Source organism: Cyprinus carpio, chromosome A18 (assembly GCF_018340385.1).
Source record: "Cyprinus carpio isolate SPL01 chromosome A18, ASM1834038v1, whole genome shotgun sequence".
NCBI lineage: Eukaryota > Metazoa > Chordata > Actinopteri > Cypriniformes > Cyprinidae > Cyprinus > Cyprinus carpio.
This window is the reverse complement of record NC_056589.1, coordinates 25,572,254-25,594,874: the sequence shown is the minus strand read 5'-3', so window position 1 is coordinate 25,594,874 and position 22,621 is coordinate 25,572,254. Positions and strand designations below refer to the sequence as shown.

At 35.1% G+C, this 22,621-nt stretch overlaps 1 protein-coding gene across 1 annotated transcript; it reads left to right on the top strand.

Moving 5' to 3' along the window:
• Positions 1–349: 349 nt before the first annotated feature.
• LOC109083510 (beta-1,4-N-acetylgalactosaminyltransferase 3-like) lies at positions 350–21,359 on the top strand. Its single transcript, XM_042775643.1, has 20 exons — positions 350–725; positions 6,260–6,318; positions 7,299–7,373; positions 7,995–8,090; positions 8,937–9,027; positions 9,178–9,278; positions 9,368–9,435; positions 10,746–10,824; positions 10,899–10,965; positions 11,770–11,913; positions 12,928–13,037; positions 13,164–13,264; positions 14,426–14,484; positions 14,794–16,231; positions 17,121–17,374; positions 17,492–17,645; positions 17,950–18,022; positions 18,177–18,330; positions 18,815–18,941; positions 19,316–21,359. Exons 1-20 carry the CDS (start codon positions 593–595, stop codon positions 19,422–19,424), a joined length of 3,492 nt encoding a protein of 1,163 aa, XP_042631577.1. The 5' UTR covers positions 350–592; the 3' UTR covers positions 19,425–21,359.
• The last annotated feature ends 1,262 nt before the right edge of the window (positions 21,360–22,621 follow it).

Sequence of the window (22,621 nt, the reverse complement as noted above, 5' to 3'; positions counted from 1 at the left end):
TTGTTTTGCAAATTGTCAAAAAAAAAAAAACACTTCTGTTAAGGGGTGTTTTTATGTTAATAAATGTAAGAAAAGCTTGATTTTAAATGTTTTATTTTTTATTTTTATTAATGTTATTTTTTTTATTGCCAAAGCATCATAAAACTATACATGTATATGCATTATATACCAATTATAATTAATAAATGACACAAAATAATAAAACACTACATCTCGACAAAATAGGCTTACATCACATTCTTTAACTAAACAAATGAAAAAGGCAGCACAGATTTACCGTCTCAAGAGCTTTGTAGGTGAGTGAAGATGAAATAGCTTGGATATATTGCTCCATATCTAGCAGACTCGTGTTTACCTCTGTTGTACCTGTTCAGGAGCAGCGACGTCACGCAGAGGGCGTGGCCTCCTCAACCTGTGCGCGCACTGATGTGTGAGGCACTCTTGCAGACGCTGGATCACAGAGAAGGAAATGTGAATCAGAGAAGCGACGGCGGCGTTTTCCACCTGGTTTGAAACCGGGAACGCGTGTGTCGATGATCTTTACAGCGGTTTTCAACTTGTGTGAACCACACGGAGCCTGAAGCGCTTGAAGATGATGCTCAACTTTTTCCCCGTGAGGAAATTCAAGCGCAACGGCAGATATATCGTGTTCGGGGCGGTGCTGACGGTCGCGTTACTGGCGGCTTATCTGGAGTTCATGGCCACGAGCGAGTTGAGCAGCACTGGTGAGTGACAGCTGATGCACTGTCACTAATTGCTGATAACTGATACTTTCGTTATGCTAATGGTTACATATTAAGGCCAAGTTATGGTCATGCTTAACAATAAGGGTCAATTTATTAAACTTATTTAATAACAACTTTTTTACAGCATTTATTGGACTAGGTCAGGATTTCCAAACTTTTCAAACTAAAATCTTGACCTAAAACATTTTACGAGTTTACTGATTTCTGATCTCGGTTAATGGTCACATGACACGCAGGTAAACAAAATATGTCTTTTTTATTATTACTTATTTTTTATGTACACTTATTTTTAATTGAGCATTTTCATGATTTAATTATTAGATTTTCTACATCTCACAAATTTTGAGGTTGTTAATGTTAATTTTTCAACATAGGCTACTACTGTTCATTGTTAATTCATGTGTGTTGATCATAAATTAACTGATGTTAATTTATACAATTAGAACAGTGTATTTATGTGTAAAATTTAGCAGAGCCTTTATTAATTAAATGATATTAAATGCTGTAAAAGTATTGTTCATTATTAGTTAGTGATACCATGCATTAATTAATATTATTCCATGGTCTGTCTGAATACTCGATTCTGATTAATCGAGAAAAACAGACTAAAAAACAAGAAAATCAATGGTTTGCCGTGCATTAAAAAGGATTTTAAATGCACTTCATGGAGGCAACTTCATGGTTGAAATCCTTTAATGCACTGCAAACCGCTGATTATCCCTTACTTAATGAATTTAACCAAATATTATCAGTATTACATTATTAATTCCATTCCATTCCATTGTCTTTTTCTATTTCATTCTAACAGTTTCATTCATTCCATTATCTGTTTAAAAATAATTGTTATATTTAAAGTTAATTAAACCATTTTCTAATAGGATTCCGGTTTTTAATTATATTCCACATAATATTCCATTCTACTACCAAATACAGTCTATTTTCTAGATATTTCCATTGTTTTCTAATTAGTTCTAATTAGTAATTGCGTTCCATTTTTTACTCACTACATTCCACATTTTTAATGTTTACTTGCAGTCCATTCAACTAATTACATCCAGAGATTTATGCGCCAATGGATCCTCTGCAGTCCATCAGTTAACATCTTGTGAAGAGCAGAAGTGTTTGTAAGAAACAAACCCCCCAAAAACCAAAACCACAAACAACAATACATGAAAAAAACCAACCCCTGTTGTCCTCTCAAATCAAAATTCACCTACATAACCAAAATCCATCGATATATTTGTATATAGAACTGTTTTTGCTTGTAAACTGTGCATATTTCTTTCCTGATTCAGATGAGAATCCTTTTTTTTTTTCTTGAATAGAGATAATTATTACTATTGCTTTATTAGGACTATTACTTTAGCTGGAAGTAAGCACTTTTTATTACAAATATGCATTTTCCCTTCGCAATACATTAACTGATGGACTGGAGTGGTGTGGATTATTGTGATGTTTTTATCAGTTGTTTTGACTCTCATTCTGACGGCACCCATTCACTGCAGAGGATCCACTGGTGAGCAAGTGATGCAATGCTGATTTCTCCAAATCTGTTCTGATGAAGAAACAAACAAATCTTAGATGGACTGAGGGTTTTGAGTGAACTATTCCTTTAAGGAGTGTTTTTCATGGTGAATTGCTTCCATTATTATTACACACAATGCAATAAAATACAACATGCAAACACTACAGAACAATGACTTAAGTGCAGTGACACAATACACTGTATTGATGGGAACAAGGATATGGTCATTGTGCATGCAGACACAAGAACATCAGGCTGGTTGTTTCTGCCCTGCCGGTCTAGTTAGTTTCTTTATTCCAGCTCAAAGTCAGGATCCCAGAGTAACTCGCGGTGTCTCCTCTGCTTTTCTTTTTTTCTGCCGACTCAGGGACCTTGAAACTTACCGCAATTTTCAATCATGTTTTCTCATTGACCCTGATTAGCAAAAGTTGCACAAAGAGAAGCTTATGTGATTGAGGAAACTTGAGAGCTCTGACCTGCAGAAGGTTTTTGTCATCTTGTTTGAGGTCAGTATCAGGTCAAAGAAGCAGCACCAATGTCACACCACCTGGACATCAAGCTGCTAAAATTACACTTGAATAGTAAACGTACACTGCCCTGCAAGCGCAATCAGATTTAAAAACAACAGCTGTCCGGTTGTGCTTTGAGGAGAAAGAGTGAATGTGATGAAGTTGGTTCCTTCTGTATTTTTAAAAGAATGTTTGATCTTCACATGGCATCATTGACACACTCTTGTGAGTCCGCTGGCCATGAATTCACATGCATGCCATTCCTCTGTGAGTCTGCATATATTTTTCATGCTGACGTTTAGGGCTGCACGATAAATCGCATGCGATATTTAATGTGCATCTTGTCAGTAAAGCCGGTTCTGTAATCAGCGGTAAATCTCCATCACGTGCGTCCCTTCACATGGAGCAGCATTTACTACACAGAGCCGTTGTTCAGTGACAAGCTGCACAAAACATGCGCAAAATATGATCATTATCATGTAAGTGCATTAAATATATATATATATATATATATATATATATATATATATATATGTGTGTGTGTGTGTGTGTGTGTGTGTGTGTGTGTGTGTAAATCAAAATAAAATTCTGTAAACATTTGCATTTTATGTAACACTATAAGTGTGTTTATTCGGGTAATGAAAAGTTCTACATGCACTTGTAGTCTTCACCCCCCACTTGAACACTTGGGGCAAAAACAGGAAATACGTCATGTAAGCAGACAAGTGGTCTAGTGCAAAGACCACAAGTGTGGTCTTTGCACACTCTCTCTCTTTCTCCCATGATGCTGGGTAAGGGTGCTTCTACTTTCTTTTAAACAAACTCGACATGTGCTACTGGTGACCTCTAAGGGGCACAGTAAAAGAAAGGGTTTGGAAAATGGAGAAAGGCAAAGAAGGAAATGTGGGTTGCTTGCTAAAAAAAACACTTTGAAAATGCACATGAAATGCAGAAATCCTCAGAATCTTTAAATGCATTTTTTCTCACTCACACACTAAGGAAAGTTCACACACTGCCCAGTGTGCAAATACACACTGACCATAAAAGTCTGCCTGCCCCGGCCCGCCCCATAGTGTGACTTTAGTGGCACTGGGGGTCAGGTGACCCTTTCTTCTGTAAGGTGAGGCGTCATTTCCTGTGCTCATTGTTGCTGTAGCACCAATGTGTAAGGTTAAGCACACTTGAACTCCTCTGTACACATTGACGCAGAAGTATAAATGAAAACTGACGCATTGCCTAAAGTGTAAAGGCTACGGCGTAGGTCCGACGCAGAAGTATAAATCAGCCTTAATGTGAGAATATACTAGAAAGTTTTTTTTCTGTATGTATTGTGTGCATGCATCTTCTGTTTGACCAAGTCTGATACACTTTGTCCCTGTTGAGCAGGATGTCTCCACAATAAAATTGTGAAAAGAAAAGTTCTGTGAGATGTAAGCTCAGAGTTGTGAAAAAAAAATCTTTGAGATGTTTTTATTCCATGGCAGAAACAGGCTTTTGTACCATGCAATTGACCCTTCTGTAGCAGTTTGATTGACAGGCAGTCTGACCAATCATAATGCCAAATCTGCTGTTTTATCCGATAAACAAACCAGACAGAACTTAAAAATGGAGTGTATTGACGTCTTTCTACATTTGAAACAAGAAACCTTCTGATGTCGGTGCCGCTTGAACATAGGTGCTACAGTGATCTGTCACAACAAATTAAAGAGCCACAAAATGGTATTTATTGTTAAAATTTCTTAAAAAAAAGAACAAAATTTGAAAGCTGAGACTTTGTTTCATACAGTACCAAATGTAACCAGTTCTGTCTTGTCTGTCAAAGCGTCGTCCGTGTCCTCTTTGCTCCATGACGTATTTTTCACTGTGTGAGAACATGATGTGTGGCGTGAGAGCACCATGACTTGTTGGACGTAACAAACAGTATCTAAGATCACTGCAAAATGCAAAACTAGTAGTCAATGTTTTTTTAGTTTTTTTTTTCAGTAGATGAGCAGGATGTTTGTCAAAATTTTGTTTACCAAAAGATAAAAATTCACATTTTTAACAACTGGAAACCTTGGTGAAGCTTGAATTGCTGGTTTTTGCTCTTGTTGTGACTGAAGGGAAAGTGCATACAGGACACATGGGTGTACAAATGATGAAACATGAGTCTGTTTTTATTGTATCAGCAACCTGCGCTGTGTGTGTTCTAACAAAACATCCCCTTGGGATGTCCTCACTGTATAATGATTCATATATAAAACATTTTTATCCTTAAAATGCAATAATAACAAAAATTATTATTATTATTATTATTATTATTATTATTATTATTATTATTATTATTATATTGTTGTAGTAATTATAATTAGCTTTTATATTAGTGATGCACCCAAATTTCATGAATTCATGGAGTTTTCATTTCACAGAAAACCTAAGTTGTACTGTTTCTTTCAACAAACCGTCTTATATGTTCATTCATGTTTATTTCATGCTTTAACTAGTATGAGAAAGGAAGATATAATCAGTTCACATGCTGCTTGACCTGAGACGGCTGCAGCGATCTGTCACGCCACATTATAGAGCATCAAAACCACACTTATTGTTAGTATGTGATAAAATTGACAGAATTTTGAAAGCTGACACTTTTTCCTGTTAAAAGTATCAAAGCGCTAATTAAACATCACTGTTTAGGTTAATGATTTTAGCTCCTCAAAACTATTAGAATTTTTGGTTGCTAAAATTTATTTGTGTTTGTATGATACACTGGGTACATGCGTTTAGACATATTTAAGGAACAAAATAGTCCTTAGAAGCTTGGTAAATCTGACAAAACTTCTGCATTGATAAACCATATTTATAAATAAATAAGAATGCTTTTTGTTTCTTAAAATGCAAAAAGTTTCCTTTTAAAGCTGGGGTTAGGGTTAGCCAGCAATCATAACTGACTTTATTAAAAACAGTGTAAGTGTGTTGTATGTCCTAAGCATGTACTGTACATACACAGATGCGTTGCTTCTATGAAAAATCAGCAGCAGGAAATCATTATGTTCTGTTTTGTATAGAGTTAAATAATGATCAAGGAAGCATGTTGTGACACAGAAAAAAAAAATCTTAATGACCTGTTTTGCATTTTGGGAAACTCTGTATGTAGTTCATTTTATAAATGGATCAACATGGATGCTGGACACCCGATTTAAACTAAAAAAAACTACATAAAATACATAGTTTTAATTTAATCTAATTAGGGATAAGATTGAAAGTGTGTTTGGTGTGACTGACAGTGTGTAAGTTAATGCTTTCCCTCCTGTTAAAGATTTATGTTAACATGGAATCAGTTTCAGTCCATCTGAAGAAATCCTAAACCATCAATGACAACCTAATGTCAGTGTCCTGGATCACACACACACACAAACACACACACACACACACACGTGGTTGGTCAGATGTAATTAATTTATTGGCTACTTGACTAAATATTTACTTTTTTTGTCTTTCAGGTATAACTGTCCTCAGTGAAAGCGCTGCTTGGGCAAAAGCTGCTGCTGCTCGACATGCGGTAAAAACTCACACTTTGCCTCCTTTTGTTTCTTGTTTCATGTTTCATTAACGGAGACCAGTTATAGTCTTGGAATTATGTTTTGATTTTGATGTTATGATTTTCATTTTTTAAATTAAGTTTTGTATAAAAACATGACTCTTAAATAGGTAAATATATTGTGTCAAGAAAAAGAATTGTCATGGCTGACATTTCTTCTTCTTCATTTCAAAATTAATGGTCAAGTTAAAGAAATTCAACCAAAAATGTCAATTTTGGTCCAAGATGTTTATGGTCCAAGATGTTTATGAGTTTGTTTCTTCATCGGAACAGATTTGGAGAAATTTTGCATTCCATCACTTGCTCACCAATGGATCCTCTGCAGTGAATGGGTGCCGTCAGAATGAGAGTCCAAACAGTTGATAAAAACATCACAAGTAATCCACACCACTCCAGTCCATCAGTTAACATCACGTGAAGTGACTGTTTACTGCTTAAGTGAAAACTGTCCAAAACGGTTCTAAACAAATATGTCAGTGGATTTTAATGTAAGAAGAAAGCAGTTTAATTTTTACATTACTTGTGGATTATTGTGATGTTTTTATCAGCTGTCTGGATTTTCATTCTGACGGCACCCATTCACTGCATAGGATCCATTGGTAAGCAAGTCATTCAACACCAAAATCTCAATTTTCTGCTAAAACAAACAAAAAAAAACATCTACATCTTGTATAATCAGAAGGTGAGTAAGCTTTCAGAAAATTCTCATTTTTGAGTGAACTGTACTGGAGTATGGTACTCCATGCAACTTCCTCGGTTTGTATACTGCAAATTTTGGCACAGAAAATGTACATACTGTAGAAATAAAAATATAATGCTCAAAAATGTTGTCTAAGTAGTTGCAGAGTAGATTTTGAAACACACACGAAATCCAAAATGCTGCTGGAATGCAGAAGCATGAACAAAAATTCTGTGTTTTTTTTTTTATGTGTGTGTCACAGGCTCACAACTCTGATGATAATCATGATAAAGACATCTGGACACCAAAAAACACTAAACAGACATGGAGGGTGGAGGTAATGATATGGTCACAATGATAGAAACACACATGGATAGTATTATCAGTGTCCAAAAATATGGTTTTAAGATTATGCATAACCAAAAACATGGTATTGCTATGGCACATCTTTTAAAAACATAGAATTTGCTTGGTATGTGCCCAAAAAACCAATACCATGGTGTTTTTGGTACTTTTGGTAGTTTGTGATATTTCTGTCACTCAGAGTTCTGTATGCATGATCTGTTAATGTGCATATACTGTAAAGATGATAGTATTAAGCCACATGAGTATGTCGCCCACGGCTCTTTCTGTGTGTCTTCAGCAAGAGTTTTGGTGTCTTGTTAAATTTAGCAAGACTCTGTGTGTCTCTGGTGTCCCTATACTATTTTAAATGTGACACATGAGCTCTACATTTGTTCATTTCGTTTGTTGGTAATTAAAAGTGCTTCAAAATTACTTCAGCACTATTGATGACATTACTACACTTTTGAAACAGTACCCCACAAGTGCATAATGTAGACTTGTGTTTTCCTTGTTTTTACAGTCAGATGAATGAAATATCTTTTATTTGTATAAACTATTGGAATATAAAAATGAGTTGATTTGTATATATTTGTGTGTTGTATGTTTGCTGCAGTATAAAGGAATGGCGAATCTTCACGTCTTTGAGGACTGGTGTGGCACATCTATAGCTCAACTACGGAAGAATCTACATTATCCACTATATCCTCACGTAGGTGTTATATCTGTACAGATGACATATCTGCCATATATACACTAACATTCACAAGTTTGGGGTCAGTAATATATTTTTTTAAACAAATTAATACTTTTCTTCAGCAAGTATGCATTAAATTGATCAAAAGTGACAGTAAAGACATTTACAGTGTATGTATCTAGTTTTTTTTATAGAATTATTAGGCAGCACAGCTGTTTTTAGCACTGGTATGAGAAATGTTTTCAAATCGGCATACTAGAATGATTTCTGGAGGATCATATGACGAGTAATGACTGCTAAGAAAAATTAGCTTTGCAATCACAGGAATAAATTACATTTTGAAATATATAAAAATAGAAAACAGTTATTTTAATTTGTAATAATATTTCACAATATGACTGTTTTTACTGTATGTTTGCAATTGGGACATTTTGGAAAAAAATAAAAAAAACATGAAATGGGTTTAATGTCTTTTAGTCCATGTCTTAGATTTGAGGACAGTTCTGAAAAAAGTTGACAAAATAACCTTTTTTTTTCCCACATATATACATGCTTTTTATTTGAATAAATTTAAACGGATAAAGTTACTCTAAATACTGTTAGAATAGACCTAGGTTGTATATGTGAATCAGAAAAGTACTAGCAAACAACAGCATTTATCTAAATATTCCTACTATAAGAAGATCAAGCATGGTAACAAACAGTGCTACCTTAACATTACTTCAAATTAAGCTTATTTTGTTTGTTTATTGACATTTTTATTGCAGCCTTATTTCAATGAGCAAAAATAGTTAGTTAACATACATTTCTTGCAGTATTACATTCGTTTGGATTGTATTAGATATGTTTTTATCTCTGTAGAATCGTACAACTGTGAAGAAGCTTGCTGTGTCACCCAGCTGGACCAATTATGGACTCAGGATATTTGGATACATACATCCTTATACTGATGGTCTGTCTTTCTCTCTCTCTCTCTCTCTCTCTCTCTCACAGACACAGACACAGACACACACACACACACACACACACACACACACACACACACTCACGTTCAGACTGTGTGCCATTGTCCCGCTGTTAACCTCTCCTCGTTGTTTGGCAGGTGACTTTCTTTTTGCAGTGGCGTCTGATGATAACAGTGAGTTTTGGCTCAGTGATGATGAGAATCCAGACAATCTGAAGCTCCGCGCTTACGTTGGAAAGGTTTGTGAGACGGAGTGTCAACTTTACAGTTACTTTCATGCAGATGCGTTAAATGCATACACTTAATTTTGTGATTCCTCCATTTTTAGACAGGCAGAGAATGGACCGCCCCAGGGGAATATGGGAAATACGCCAGTCAGATATCAGATCTTATTCCGTAAGTGAATGCTCTGTTTGTGTTTCATAATGCTTCAAGGAGGTGATCACACATCTTTCCATGTTATGACCACACAACTAGATAAAACTATTTTTACATTCAGTAAGTGTAGACTCACAAGCTGCTGCTTGTGTCCTGATTCTGGTCATGGCACACAGTGGGAAATCATTAGAAGTATTTGTCTGTTATATTATGATTTGTAATAATGTGTGTTTGTGTGTCTAACAACTGTTGGTCAAGATTACATGTCAGTAACATACTTTAAATTAAATAACAAGAATCAATTATGTATCTTCAGTTAAAATCACACAAAACAAGGCTGATCCAGCTAATGTACATGCACATTCATCAGTAAACAAAACGTGATTTCAGAATCAGAAACATTGCTGTAGGCAGTATGGATCAAATTCATCAAGATGTTAGGCTCTGATATTATTAGTCTGAGAAAGTTACAAAACCACTTAAGTTGGGACTCTCAATCTTTTAAAAATTGTTTTAAAATACATTTTTATTAAAATTATTACAATATGATATATTATTTAAGTATATCATATACTGGATGTGTTTAGAATGGAAGCGTAGATGAACATCAGTTTTAGTAATTGTTAAATGCATTTGTCTTTTTTATTGCTTAAACAAAACTTAAATAAATGACTTAATTTAAAGGGATAGTTCAAACAAAAATGAAAGTTCTGTCATCATTTACTCACCCATAAGTTGTTCCAGACCTGTATTAGTTTCTTTCTTCTGTTGAACACAATTAAGATATTTTGAAGAATTATTGTAACAGTTGACGGTAGCCATTGACTTTCATAGTATGGAAAAAAATACCATGGAGTCAGTGGCTACCACAAATTCTTAAAAAAATCTAAATAAAACTATCCATTTAGCTGGAAAAACATTACATGGCAGTTTTTTTTATTTTAATTTTTCATTTTTTTAGTATAATATATTATAGTATATCATATATAAAATAAAAAAATATAAAATACTTGATTTTTCTTTAGAATAGTTCACGTATTTCCGTATTTCCTATTTCCTAATTGTATTTGTTTAAATTAGTTTGTTTTATTCTGAAGTGTCTTGTCTTTGTGGTAAAGCATATTGAGAAAGCAACTTTTAAAGTCCAATAAATAAAGAAAAAATATTTTAATTGATCAGTTTATTAATAAAGTAATTAGTCAATTTAATGTTATCTTTTAATGTAAAACTTTTGAATTGCATTAGATGCTTTATTTAAAAGTTTCAAAGATCTGATGGTGTTCATGCCAGAGTGGTAAAATTTCACTTTTTGTGTGTGTGTTTTACAGTCTGCAAAAGAACAATAAATATTTCTTTGAGCTTATCCACAAACAAAACGATAAAGGAACGGACCATGTGGAGGTTGCGGTGAGTGTGTTTACTGAGAGTGTTTGTGTGTGATTGTTATACACTGTTATGACACTGACTGTCTTTACTTACAGTGGCGACTCAAACAGATCGGGAATGGATTTTCAATCATTGATTCCAAGTTCATCTCCCTCTACACCAGTGAGTGTGTGTGTTATTTTGGGATGTGGTTGCAGAAATGTCAGGGTAGTGTTAGGACGCCTGGAATAGCTGCTCCTGTCCGCACACACGCCCTGAAATAGAGCTTATGATAGCTTAGGGGTAGTCAGCACTGTACAAAGTGTGTGTGTTGTCATCTTATTCCTTCAGCTGAAGTGTCAATACAGGCCTTCGCCTTAATTTCTGTGTTAATGTATGCTTATGTATTTCTAGTGAGAATCTGGTGAGAATTTGAGACTTCAGACTGCTATGATATGATATGTGTTTGCATTAGTTAGTTAACTAAAACTAAAATTAGCTTTTGTATTATTATTATTTTAGTAAGTATTATTTTTGTTAATTTAAAAACAGCTGAAATTAAATAAAAATTAAAATATTAGATGAAAAACTAAAAAAATTGAAATATTGCCTTGGCAATGAACAGAAATATATATCAATTAAAGCTAAATTAAGTGTATTTAAAAAATAATAATATAAATGACAAAACTACAGTATAAAATTAAACGAATACTAAATTTAAAATGAAAACTGAAAAATGTGAATGTTTGTAAAGTTTATTTTTCATATAATATTTAACATGTAATCATTTCAGAAATGTTGCATTTTTAATCAAGTCTAAATTTCTTGCAACTTTTAGCAGTTTGAACAGTCTACATACTAATTAGTATGGTAGTGTGCTTTCCAAACCGATGACCGAATCTTTGTATGTCAACACAGTAAAACCAGCTCTGCTGTACCAGGCCTAATTGTGTGTGTGTGTGTGTGTGTGTGTGTGTGTGCGCACAGATGAGTCCTCTCTGAAGGCAGCAGATGTCAATCACATTCCTCAGACCATTGCTAGTCATGTGACTCGGCTCCAGAGGTCATCTCAGACTCCGCCCCTTGGAGTAGACATGCTGAGAGCAGATCCACGTGACACGTTTCATCAGGGTGAGAAATTCAGACACAAACTCCCATTTATTCAACACCCTTTTCTTAGTCAAAAGAAACATAATATGCCAACAATGCAGACATTCTCTGCTATTAAACACTGAACTTAACTCATTAAAGGGGCGTTCCAAACCCACATGCAGATGTTTTTCAGTTGAAGTAAAAGTAAAGAATTTAAAGAATATTTACACAACTCTTTTAATACATTGATGGTTCATGGTGACCATGTCTGTCAAAATGGACAGTGTGTACGTAATATAACTGTACACAGTATATATGTATACAGATTTGAAAAATGAGAGCGAGGGAATATAGAATTTTTTAATTAAGTGGACATGGCATATGATGAGAGTTCTATCATAATAAATACTAAATCATTGTCATCTGCACTTCTTGTTATTATTTTCCTCACTTTATATTATTTCTGGTTCTTGTCTATAGTTTCTTGCTAGTTTTGTGATGTATTGATTTTCAGACAAAATCTACAACAAATCTTAAAGTTGCATGTGTACAAGCACTTAAAAAAAATTGGAATATATGCAAACAGAACATGAATATAGTGCCACCTTGTGGCATAGAAACATTTGCGTAGTGATTCTTAGCCTTTTTGACTCCAGGGCCTTGTTGTCCAACACAATATTCTATGGTCACCCCCACCCCATGTTCTGTATAATATTTTTCTTATTTCTGCTGCAATTATGACACAGCTTTATTAACAGAAACTGGGAATCTTACAATTTATTACACTACTTTAATTAAATTAACCACTTTCCATTTTGTAATTTCATGAGTTTTAAGAACTGTATTCATGTGTTCTTCAATAAAAACAATAATACTAATATTAGTATTAGTAATGCTAGTCATTTAAAAATAAAGAACCACTGCATTAGATGCTTCAGTTTGTAGAATTAATACAATTAACTGTGCATGTTGTTGTTATTATTGTCATTGTTATAAAAATAGTAATGAAGTGTTATTAATGCTTTTCTTGTTTGTATGTATTTGTACATGTAGTTCCATTATTGGACAGGGTGCGTTTGCAGGGAGTTTTACCTGACTGTATCTATAACCCCAGCTACAGCATAAAGGGATATCCTTTAATGCGCTACCAGGGCCTGCAGTTTGTAAGTGCTTACACACACATACATAGTTAGAAAACTAAGAGAATTTCTTTTTTATTGTATTCCTTTATAAAGCAGGGAATGTTGTTCTTATGCATGCATGATCTCGATCAATCTAATCTGATGCAGGTGCACCTGATGTACGTGTATCCTAATGACTACACACGGCTCACACACATGGAGAACGATAACAAATGTTTCTACCGTGGGGATCCATATTACCTGGAAAGGTAGACGCACTAATACAGTACACTACTATTCATATGGCTGGGGTTGGTACTTTTTTTCAAAAGTCTCTTATGCTCACCAAGTCTGCATTTATTTGGTAAAAAAAAAATACAGTAATATTGTGGAATATTAATACAATTAAAATAGCTGTTTTCTATTTGAATGTATTTTGAAATCTCATTTATTCTTGTGATGCAAAGCTGAATGTCCAGCAGCCATTTCTCCAGTCTTTAGTCACATGATCCTTCAGGAATGTTTATAATATGCTGCTTTATTCGAACATCATATGAAATAGAAATGTTACATTAGTCACATTTGATCAATTTAATGCATCCTTGCTGTATTCATTTCTTTATAAAAATATCTTTCTGACCCCAAATTTTTGAAATTTAGAAATTTTTGAATTTAGCCTTGTTCCGACTGTCAATCCAAATCCAGAAATTTTATTGTGCATGTCTGAATGGAATCTGATCATATTAAGCAAGTCTGAACGACAAAAAAAATCACCTAAAATCAGATTTTTTGAAATTAGTTTCAAGTCACATTTATATGTGGTTTAAAATCCTATTCAAACTGCATTTCTGGAATCCGTTTCAGTCTGACAGCTCAGATCGGATTTAGCATAGCTTTGTCTCTTTCTCACACCATGTAAATTGTAAACACGTCAGATGTTGTTTGTAGGAAAAATGCTTAATGTCTTTGCAGAAACAAGGCTGTGTTGTCCCGAAGTGCAAGTCAGGCAGAAAGTCTACGCACCTCTTTGTGTTTTGAGACAGTATCACGGAATAAAGCCGTGCATTCCAGCTTCCTATGTTTCTGTCGCTGCCTCATAAAACGCAATGTAATCCAGCGCGACGGCAACATGTTGTCACGATGTAAGACAACATCTGCATTGCAAATTGTATTGCTGTTATTGTTGTTTTTGGCGTATGCATACCAACTCAACGTCATTGCCATAGAAATCAATGCAGATAGTTAGTAAAACAGAAAAGCACCACGGACACTCAAATCCGGTCTGAACAGACATGATACACAGTGTGGACAGTCAAACATTTAAATCAGATTCCAATTGGATATGCACAAAAATCGGATTTGGACCGACAGTCTGAACAAGGCCTTTGGTGCACCTTGTGCATTATGATATCAAATAATTTCTTTTTTAGATACGGCTTCTCAAACTACATTCAACTGGATTTGCCTGAAAATGAGGTCAAATATAAAGGTACATCAAATAATGAATGCTTTTGTGATGTCTTTAAATTTAAAGACAACAATCACATTGCATTTAATTTCCTTAAATAATCAGCAGAGCTTAATTTTATGAATTTTTGAAAGCAAACATTATTATCTTATTAATAATGTATAATCATGAATTGTGTGCTATAAGATCAGAAATTTATTTAAATATGGTCAATTTTGATGTCTTTAAATCTTGCATTAAAACATGCATCAGCTTGATGGTTCAGAACTTGAAGCTCTCTGAAGGGAAGTGCTTATTCATTCCCCATTTCTTGTCTTTGTCTTCCTGTAGGAGACGGCATGCTAGGAAGAGCCATGGATCTGGGCAGAAATGAAGATGAGGGCTTTAGGAAAGCTGGAAAGTTTGAGGAGAGGAAGCACATGAAAGCCATGGAGAGGAACAAGGTTCTCCAGGATTATGGAGACGATTTTGATGATTATACAATGAAGAGACGCCGCAATCTGTTTTCTGTCCAGAAACATGGCAGAATCAGAAAAAAGAGGGAAGATGGGGACCTAAACAACCGATTTCAACAGATGGACCAAAACAACCAACCTAAGGAAATCCAAAAACCACCTGAAGAACCACAGAACCACCCAGAGGGACCAAAGCAGCAACCAAGAAAGAAGAAGAAAAGGAGACGTCCTGAACAAAACCAACAGGACCAACACTACCTCCAAAACCCACTTTCAGAGGTGAAGAACTATGACCAGGGAAAAGAAAAAGACTCACATCGGTTTCAGAATATCGTCATGGAGAAGATCCCTGACCAGCAGAATCCAGGACCAGCTCAGAGAGAAGAACGCTTGAGGTCAAAGGTGAAACAACAAGTGAACCAGTCACTCAATCTTGATGATAGAATTGAGCTCCACCTGCGTAAAGCCAAATACAGCAATAGTAGTGATAGAAATCCAGGTCTTGTGGCAGTCAGAGACAGAAATAATCCCACAGAGAACATACGAGAAGCCAATGAGATGAAGCAAAGGTCAGTGACCAACTCTGGAATTTTTAATGAGGTCCAGAAGGAACGTCATGATCTTGTGAATCGGATGGGTAATCGGAAAGTGAATCTTGGAGAACATGAGGACAAGGCACCCAAGAACAGATTAGATGAGGTTAAAGACAAACGGCCTTCCTTGGATGGGGATGAAGTCAAAGCAGTACAGATAAAGAGGCTCAAACACCCAAAACATGAAGCAGATGAAGCCGTGCATGTTTTGAAGGACAACCCTGAAAGGGCTGTAAAAGATGACAACAATATTGTCATCAAGCATGAAAATGTGGCTCATCATCTCCAAATTACCCAACATCAGCACCGAAACTCATCAAATAACGAGACCAATGAACGTAAGGCATCGGTCATCACAACTCCATCTAACAAAGAATATAACAGCCGCTGGGGTCATGTGAATGATGTCAGAAAGGGGATGGAGATTCAGGATAATGCAATACATATAGAAGAGGTGGGAGAAGGAGGAGAGGAAGATGACGCTTGGGTGAATCAGGGTTTCTCAGAGGACGAAGACTATGAGCTCACAAACAGGGCTGTGTATGACGTGGAAGTCAAGTGGTGTCAGACGTTCCAGGCTAAACCCCTAGATCTGCACGCCTTGCGCTCCGACTGGATCGATCTGAAGTGTAATGTGTCTGGAAACCTGCTGCTTGAGGAATCAGAAGCATTGTCTGTAGTGGAAGCTTTCATGAAGAAACTAAACCAGAAATATCCAAGGTAGGCCGACTGTTACAATTATAGTGAATCTAAAATTCACTTAGTTCTGCAGTATGCAAAACGAGACTCTATGAACTTTGTTTGGAATGCAATACTAGCATACTGCATTCTAAACAGTTTATACAGAAAACTGCCTGTGATTTTATTTAAAATATTATGTGAAACCTGCATCAAAGAGTAACTTTTTTAATATGGGTTTGTTCAAAAAGGAAAGAAAAGAAAGAAATTGATACTTTTATTCAGCAAGGATACATTAAACTGATCAAAGTGACTAGAAAAAGACTTCCATTTCCAATAAATGCTGTTCTTTTAAACTTTATATTCCTAAAAGATTTCTGATTGTCCACAAAAATATTAAGCAGCATAATTGTTTTCAGTATTGATAATAATAAGAAATGTTTATTGAGCAGCAAATCAGCATGTTAGAATGATTTCTGAAGATCATGTGACACTGAAGACTGGAGTAATGACGCTGAAAATTCAGCTTTTCATCACAAGAATAAACTACATTTTAAAATATATTACAATAGAAAATGGGTATTTAAAATTGTAATTATTTCATAATATTACTGTATCAAATAAATTCAGCCGTGGTGAGCATAAGAGACGTCTTTCAAAAACATTAAAAAAAATCTTAGCAACCCAAAATTTTGAACGGTAATGTATGCAATGTTTTATTTTTATTTTATTTTATTATTTTCTAAATACACATTTTAAATTGTATGCAGCCTGTGTCTGATCATTTGGCATGCTGATCAAAAATCCTGTAGTTTTGCATAAATACAGAAAATCAGTGCACAGTAAAAATGGTATTTATAGTATGCTAAAATGTCATTCTGAACATTTTAATTAATCTCTGACACTAATTGGTGTGTGTGTGTGTGTGTAGGCAGTTTTCTCTAGAGCGTATTGTGAACATTGAGAAGAAGCCTGATTACAGTCGTGGCAGTAGATATCTACTGGAACTGGAATTGCTGGAGGCTTCAGGACGCCACCTGAGCCTGGTTCAGTACATCTATGTAAAAAGAACTGAAGTCTGGGGTTCTCACAAAAAACAAAAGGCTCAGGGTGAAGAACTTAAGCTTTGCAATCCATATAGCTTCTACTGGAACCCAACTGCTATTGTCCACTTCATCATCCCAGGTAACTGTCATATAGAGGATTTTACTATCCCTGGTGAAGGAAGCAGCTTGGGCATGTTTCTTTGTATGCTGCATGAAATATCTTAATAAAGCTCTGTCTGTGTTTGTATGTCTGCAGTGAAGAACCAGGCCCGTTGGGTGCAGCAGTTTATTTCAGACATGGAGGAGATATACCGCACCACTGGAGATCAGAACTTCAACGTCATCATTACCGACTATGAAAGCAATGATATGAACATAGAACAAGCACTACAGAGCTCTTATTTACCCAGGTACATTCACCAGTTTATAAATGCATGCTTAGTAGAGTGATCCTTCATGAGTTAGATTTCATGCTCATATGGCACATTATTTCATCTCATGCTACTGTAGCTATCATATTTGTTGTGGCCTAGTGGTTAGAGAGTTTGACTCCTAACCCTAAGGTTGTGGGTTCAAGTCTCGGGCCGGCTGCTGTGTGTGTGCACTTTGGATGGGTTAAAAGCAGAGCACAAATTCTGAGTATGGGTCACCATACTTGGCTGTGTCACGTCATATTTCTTTCTGAACCTTTCTATTGTGTGTCCTCTGTTTCAGGTATCAGTACCTCAGGTTAAGTGGAAACTTTGAGAGATCAGCAGGACTGCAGGCAGGAATAGACCTCATTACTGTAAGTTTAAGACTCAGTATCATGCACCAGACACATGACTTGAATTTCTAATACTTGTTCGAAACATGCCATGATCTTCAGTGAAAAAGAAAGCAGAACTAATGCAAGGTGATGTCACTTAATTGCAGCTTATAAAGATCTGTCTCTTTCTCAGGATGATCACAGTATTGTGTTTCTATGTGACCTGCACATCCATTTTCCACCTGGCTTCATCGACACTGTGAGAAAACACTGTGTGGAGGGGCACATGGCCTTTGCTCCGATAGTCATGAGACTGAACTGTGGCGCTACACCTTTGGAACCTGATGGTACAGTCTTACAAACATGAGATAAACTGATAACACTGTCATATACAACACAGAATCAGATTACTGTATCAACACATTCACTTTCATTTAAAAGATTGGGGTTAATATGATATTCTTGAATGAAATCTGAATTTTCAGCATCATTACTCCAGTCTTCAGTGTCACATGATCCTTCAGAATTGCTATTGCTGATTTAGTGCTCAAGAAACTAGAGCCCTGCATTTCAGACTTATTTACGTTGTGTTGATTTGAGAAGGATAAATTGATCAAACATGTGATCAACTCACTGTCTGCCTCTTCACCTTTCACTTTAAAAAACAAAAAATGTTCCACTTTGCCACGTTTCAAATCTGAACTATTTTAATGGCTGCAACAGCATCTGTGTAATTGGGAAGAGAGAGAGAGATAAAAAAGACTTTCTGCTCTACAAGAAGCATTTCTTGTTGTTTTCAATGTTGAAAACAGTTGTGCTGGTAATGTGCAGGTTATTGGGAGGTCAATGGCTTTGGTCTTCTGGGCATTTATAAATCCGACCTAGACTCCATCGGGGGCATGAACACCAAAGAATTCACTGACCGCTGGGGAGGAGAGGACTGGGAACTACTGGACCGGTCAGTCTCGAGACAATACTCTAATATCACACTTAATACAAGTTTATCTTTAAAACATTATTTATTTATTAACACAATTACACCTTATTTCTAGCTTGATCTCAAAGTCACTGGCAGCATTTAAAGTGATTGATTTTTAGTTTAGTCACCACCGAGGTGCATTACTGTAAAGCACTTAGAATTTCCATCATTTATAGTATGAAATGTGCTGTATAAATAAACGTGCCTGGTCTAGAATATCAATATTGACTATTGCCTGTAATGTGAAAATAATTCAGCTTTTTGTGTCGGACAGGATTTTTATATCTATAATCTGTAATGCTAAACGAACATTATTTGGTGTGTGAAGTGCTTTCTGTTTTCTGTGGTCTCAGGATCCTTCAGGGGGGGCTGGAGGTGGCGCGACTCTACCTGAGGAACTTCTTCCATTACTTTCACTCAAAGCGTGGAATGTGGAACCGCCAGGTGCTGCGCAACACGTAACCGTGGCAACAGCCTCGCTGCTGCTGAGCAACGGTTACCATGGCACTTTAAACTTCAGGACATTCTGGATGTGAATTTGATGTGATCATTTAGTGGAAACACGCCTGTGATGTTTGGGTTGTTGCATCCAAACCTCACTTGATCATTTCCAAAGTTGGAAGGTTTCTCCAAAGCTAGCTATGCTATCAAGAAAAACTAACTTTAAAGGAACTGATACAAGTTAGTGATGGCTTCAGCATCACTTTGTTGTTGTCGTCACTTCAGGTCTATAATATGCCTTCAGTCGAGTCTAGTTGAGTATTCTGTTCTGACAGATAGAAATATGACGTTCAATGAGATTAATATACTGAGAAAAAGTGTATTTATTCAGGTAGGTCTTGGGTGAGGGTTTGACTTTGCACACTGTTATATATGTTTTATGGCGTGTGACCTCTTAGGGACTGAAAGAATCAAGATGTGCAATATTCACAGAGCGTGTTTGTCGAAGAAAGTGAATTCATTCAGGTTAGAAATGCTGTTCTGTTTTCAAATCAATCTCACAAAGCCTGTCAAAAACTATCTGTCACATATCAACCTCAAAATACAAAAGAAATGACCTTTTGTTAAAAGAATAATTTTTTTACTATAAAGCAGAAAATAGACAGAAATACATATTATTCAATTTAAAGTTAAATCATTTCAGTTTAAATAATGGTAGCATTGGTCTTTATGCTGATTTAAATATTAAAAAATGTCTTCATATTTTTTTTTTTGTAATACCATACAGGAAAATAATTATTATAGATGTGCTTAATTGTCATTGAATATACATAATGTCACAGTACCTTCATTCGAGGCTTAATTATCTTTATGCAAAATGTAATTTATTTTGAGGAGAGTATGAAATGGCTTAGTTGTTTTTGTTTTTGTGTTTTATATTTGCCATTTTGTAGTGGTTTTGAAGGAAAATGAAAATGTTCTTTTTTTATATAAAATAGAAAGCGTTTTTCCAGAGTTCATGACACATTCCAGTGAGTAAACCTGGCTCAAGATGATTTAGACTGATTCAATCCTGTACAATATTACTTAAAACAATTAAGATCCGAATATTCATCATAAACAGTCAATTTCAATCCTTTACTGTAGGGTTCTTATTTGGTTTGTACTCTGAATTACATGCAAAATTTTCCAAATGAAAGCTGACATAAGACATGCAAACTCATAAGTGCCTTCTGTATTTAATGTGAAGGAAATCAGATGGAAATATCTACTGTACACACTGTTTTGTGTGGGGATTTAGTGCTGTTTTTACAGAGATTTTTTTTAATGGTTACAAATGATCTAAATGTTGCTGCCTTGCTGTCTGTTTGTTTGTTTTTTTTGGTGACTTTTTTGTAAAAAAAAAAAAAAATCAAAGCATTGAAATTGTGATAGTTAATAGTGTAATACTTAAAAAAATTAAGTTGTATTTTTAATTTATTTTTCCAAATATTTAGTTGGCACCATAATTAAAATGACCTTTAAGCCATTCATGCATGACACCAACAACCTTAAAATAAAATGTTTCTTCAGATTTCACCTGTTGATGAGCATTAAGCAAATAAATTAATTAGCTTACTGTCTGACTGCAGCATTGGATAAGGTACTTCCTTTCTGTCTTCTGTCTATCAGCATGTTAGCTTCATCATTCTTCTGTTCCATCACTCCATCGTTACAGAGGCTGATCCCTGTCTGTTGTGCCAGACTCCAGAAATAGCAGCTTGTAAATGTGCATCATTGCTGTAATAAATAACTAGACCAACACCTCGAAGAACATTTCTCAGTACTGCAAATGTCAATGATTTGTTTATAGTGGAAGCAGATACATTTCTTTTGGAAAAAGTAAATAAATGCTTTTCATGCTTCGAAGCTGCGTTAAAGGGATAGTTCACCCAAAAGTAAAAATCACCCCATGATTTACTCACCCTCAAGCCATCCTTGGTGTATAATACTAGAATGACTATACATGCTCTTTTTCTTGGACACATCCTGGTCAGATTTTGTATATTGCCTAAAATATCCAGGTTTTGGCTTTGTTTTCCTCTTTTCATTCTTGCTGAAGGTAATGATGGAAAAGTACAGTAGTTTGACCAAAAGAGCAGTATGGTCACCCTAAGTGTATATGACTTTCTAAATTTATAAAGGCCTTCTGAATTGAATCGATGCATTTGTGTAAGAAAAAATTTAAAATGTTATAAACCGTTATCTCAGAAGGCCTTTATTGTGGAGACTTTAAATAAGACACTGCGTTTAGCATATAGTGTTTTCAAACTGTATAATGAGAAAAAAAGTCCACCAAAATGAAATGTACATCTACTGTAAATACAGCACCTAATTCCAGAGGGCCCTCCCATTTGTTGGTACAGTATGAGCTTGTGACGGTTTAAAATAAGAACAGGAGACTCTGGCTTCCCTCTGAACATGTTTAAATTCTACAAATGCCTTTTAATTTTATACGTAGGCGGGCTATATTTAGTGAAGGCTTGCATTTATTTGGAGTTGTGTGTACGTGCATCCTCAGGTCTACAGTCAGCTGAGCTCACCACATTGTCAGTGCAAAGTACAAAGATAGACACACTCTTTATCTTACTCAATTGTTTAAACTTTAACATATTTAAAGGAGCTGACTCTATTATCGTTGTTTTTATATTCAGAATGGAATATTAGCATATTTCTAACTGCAAAGTATTCAATAGATTACATTAAAAATGTACATAAAAAACAACTATATATTAATAAATTATTAATAAATAATGCATTAAACTGACCAACAGTGACAGGAAAGACATTTATAATATTTCAACTTTAAACTTTCTATTCATAAAAGAATCTTGAAAAAAATGTATCACGGTTTCCATAAAAAATATTAAGCAGCACGACTGTTTGATAATAGTAATAATAATAAATGTAATAATCAGCATATTAGAATAATTTCTGAAGGATCATGTGACACTAAAGATGGGGTAACGATGCTGAAAATACAGCTTTGCATCATAGGGATAAAATGCATTTTAAAATATACTCAAATAGAAAAAAAGGTCATTTTAAATTAAAATCATGTTTAATAATATTACAGTTTTTACTGTATTTTTTGATCACATATATGCAGACTTGGTGAACATAAGAGACTTCTTTCAAAAACATAAAATCTTACATACCCGAAACTTGTGAACGGTCCA

Coding starts and splice junctions, on each gene's coding strand:
- LOC109083510 (XM_042775643.1), top strand. CDS start 593: ATGATGCTCAACTTTTTCCCCGTGAGGAAATTCAAGCGCAACGGCAGA. Junction 11,914..12,927: donor ACGTGACACGTTTCATCAGG/GTGAGAAATTCA, acceptor TTGTACATGTAG/TTCCATTATTGGACAGGGTG. Junction 13,038..13,163: donor GCTACCAGGGCCTGCAGTTT/GTAAGTGCTTAC, acceptor AATCTGATGCAG/GTGCACCTGATGTACGTGTA.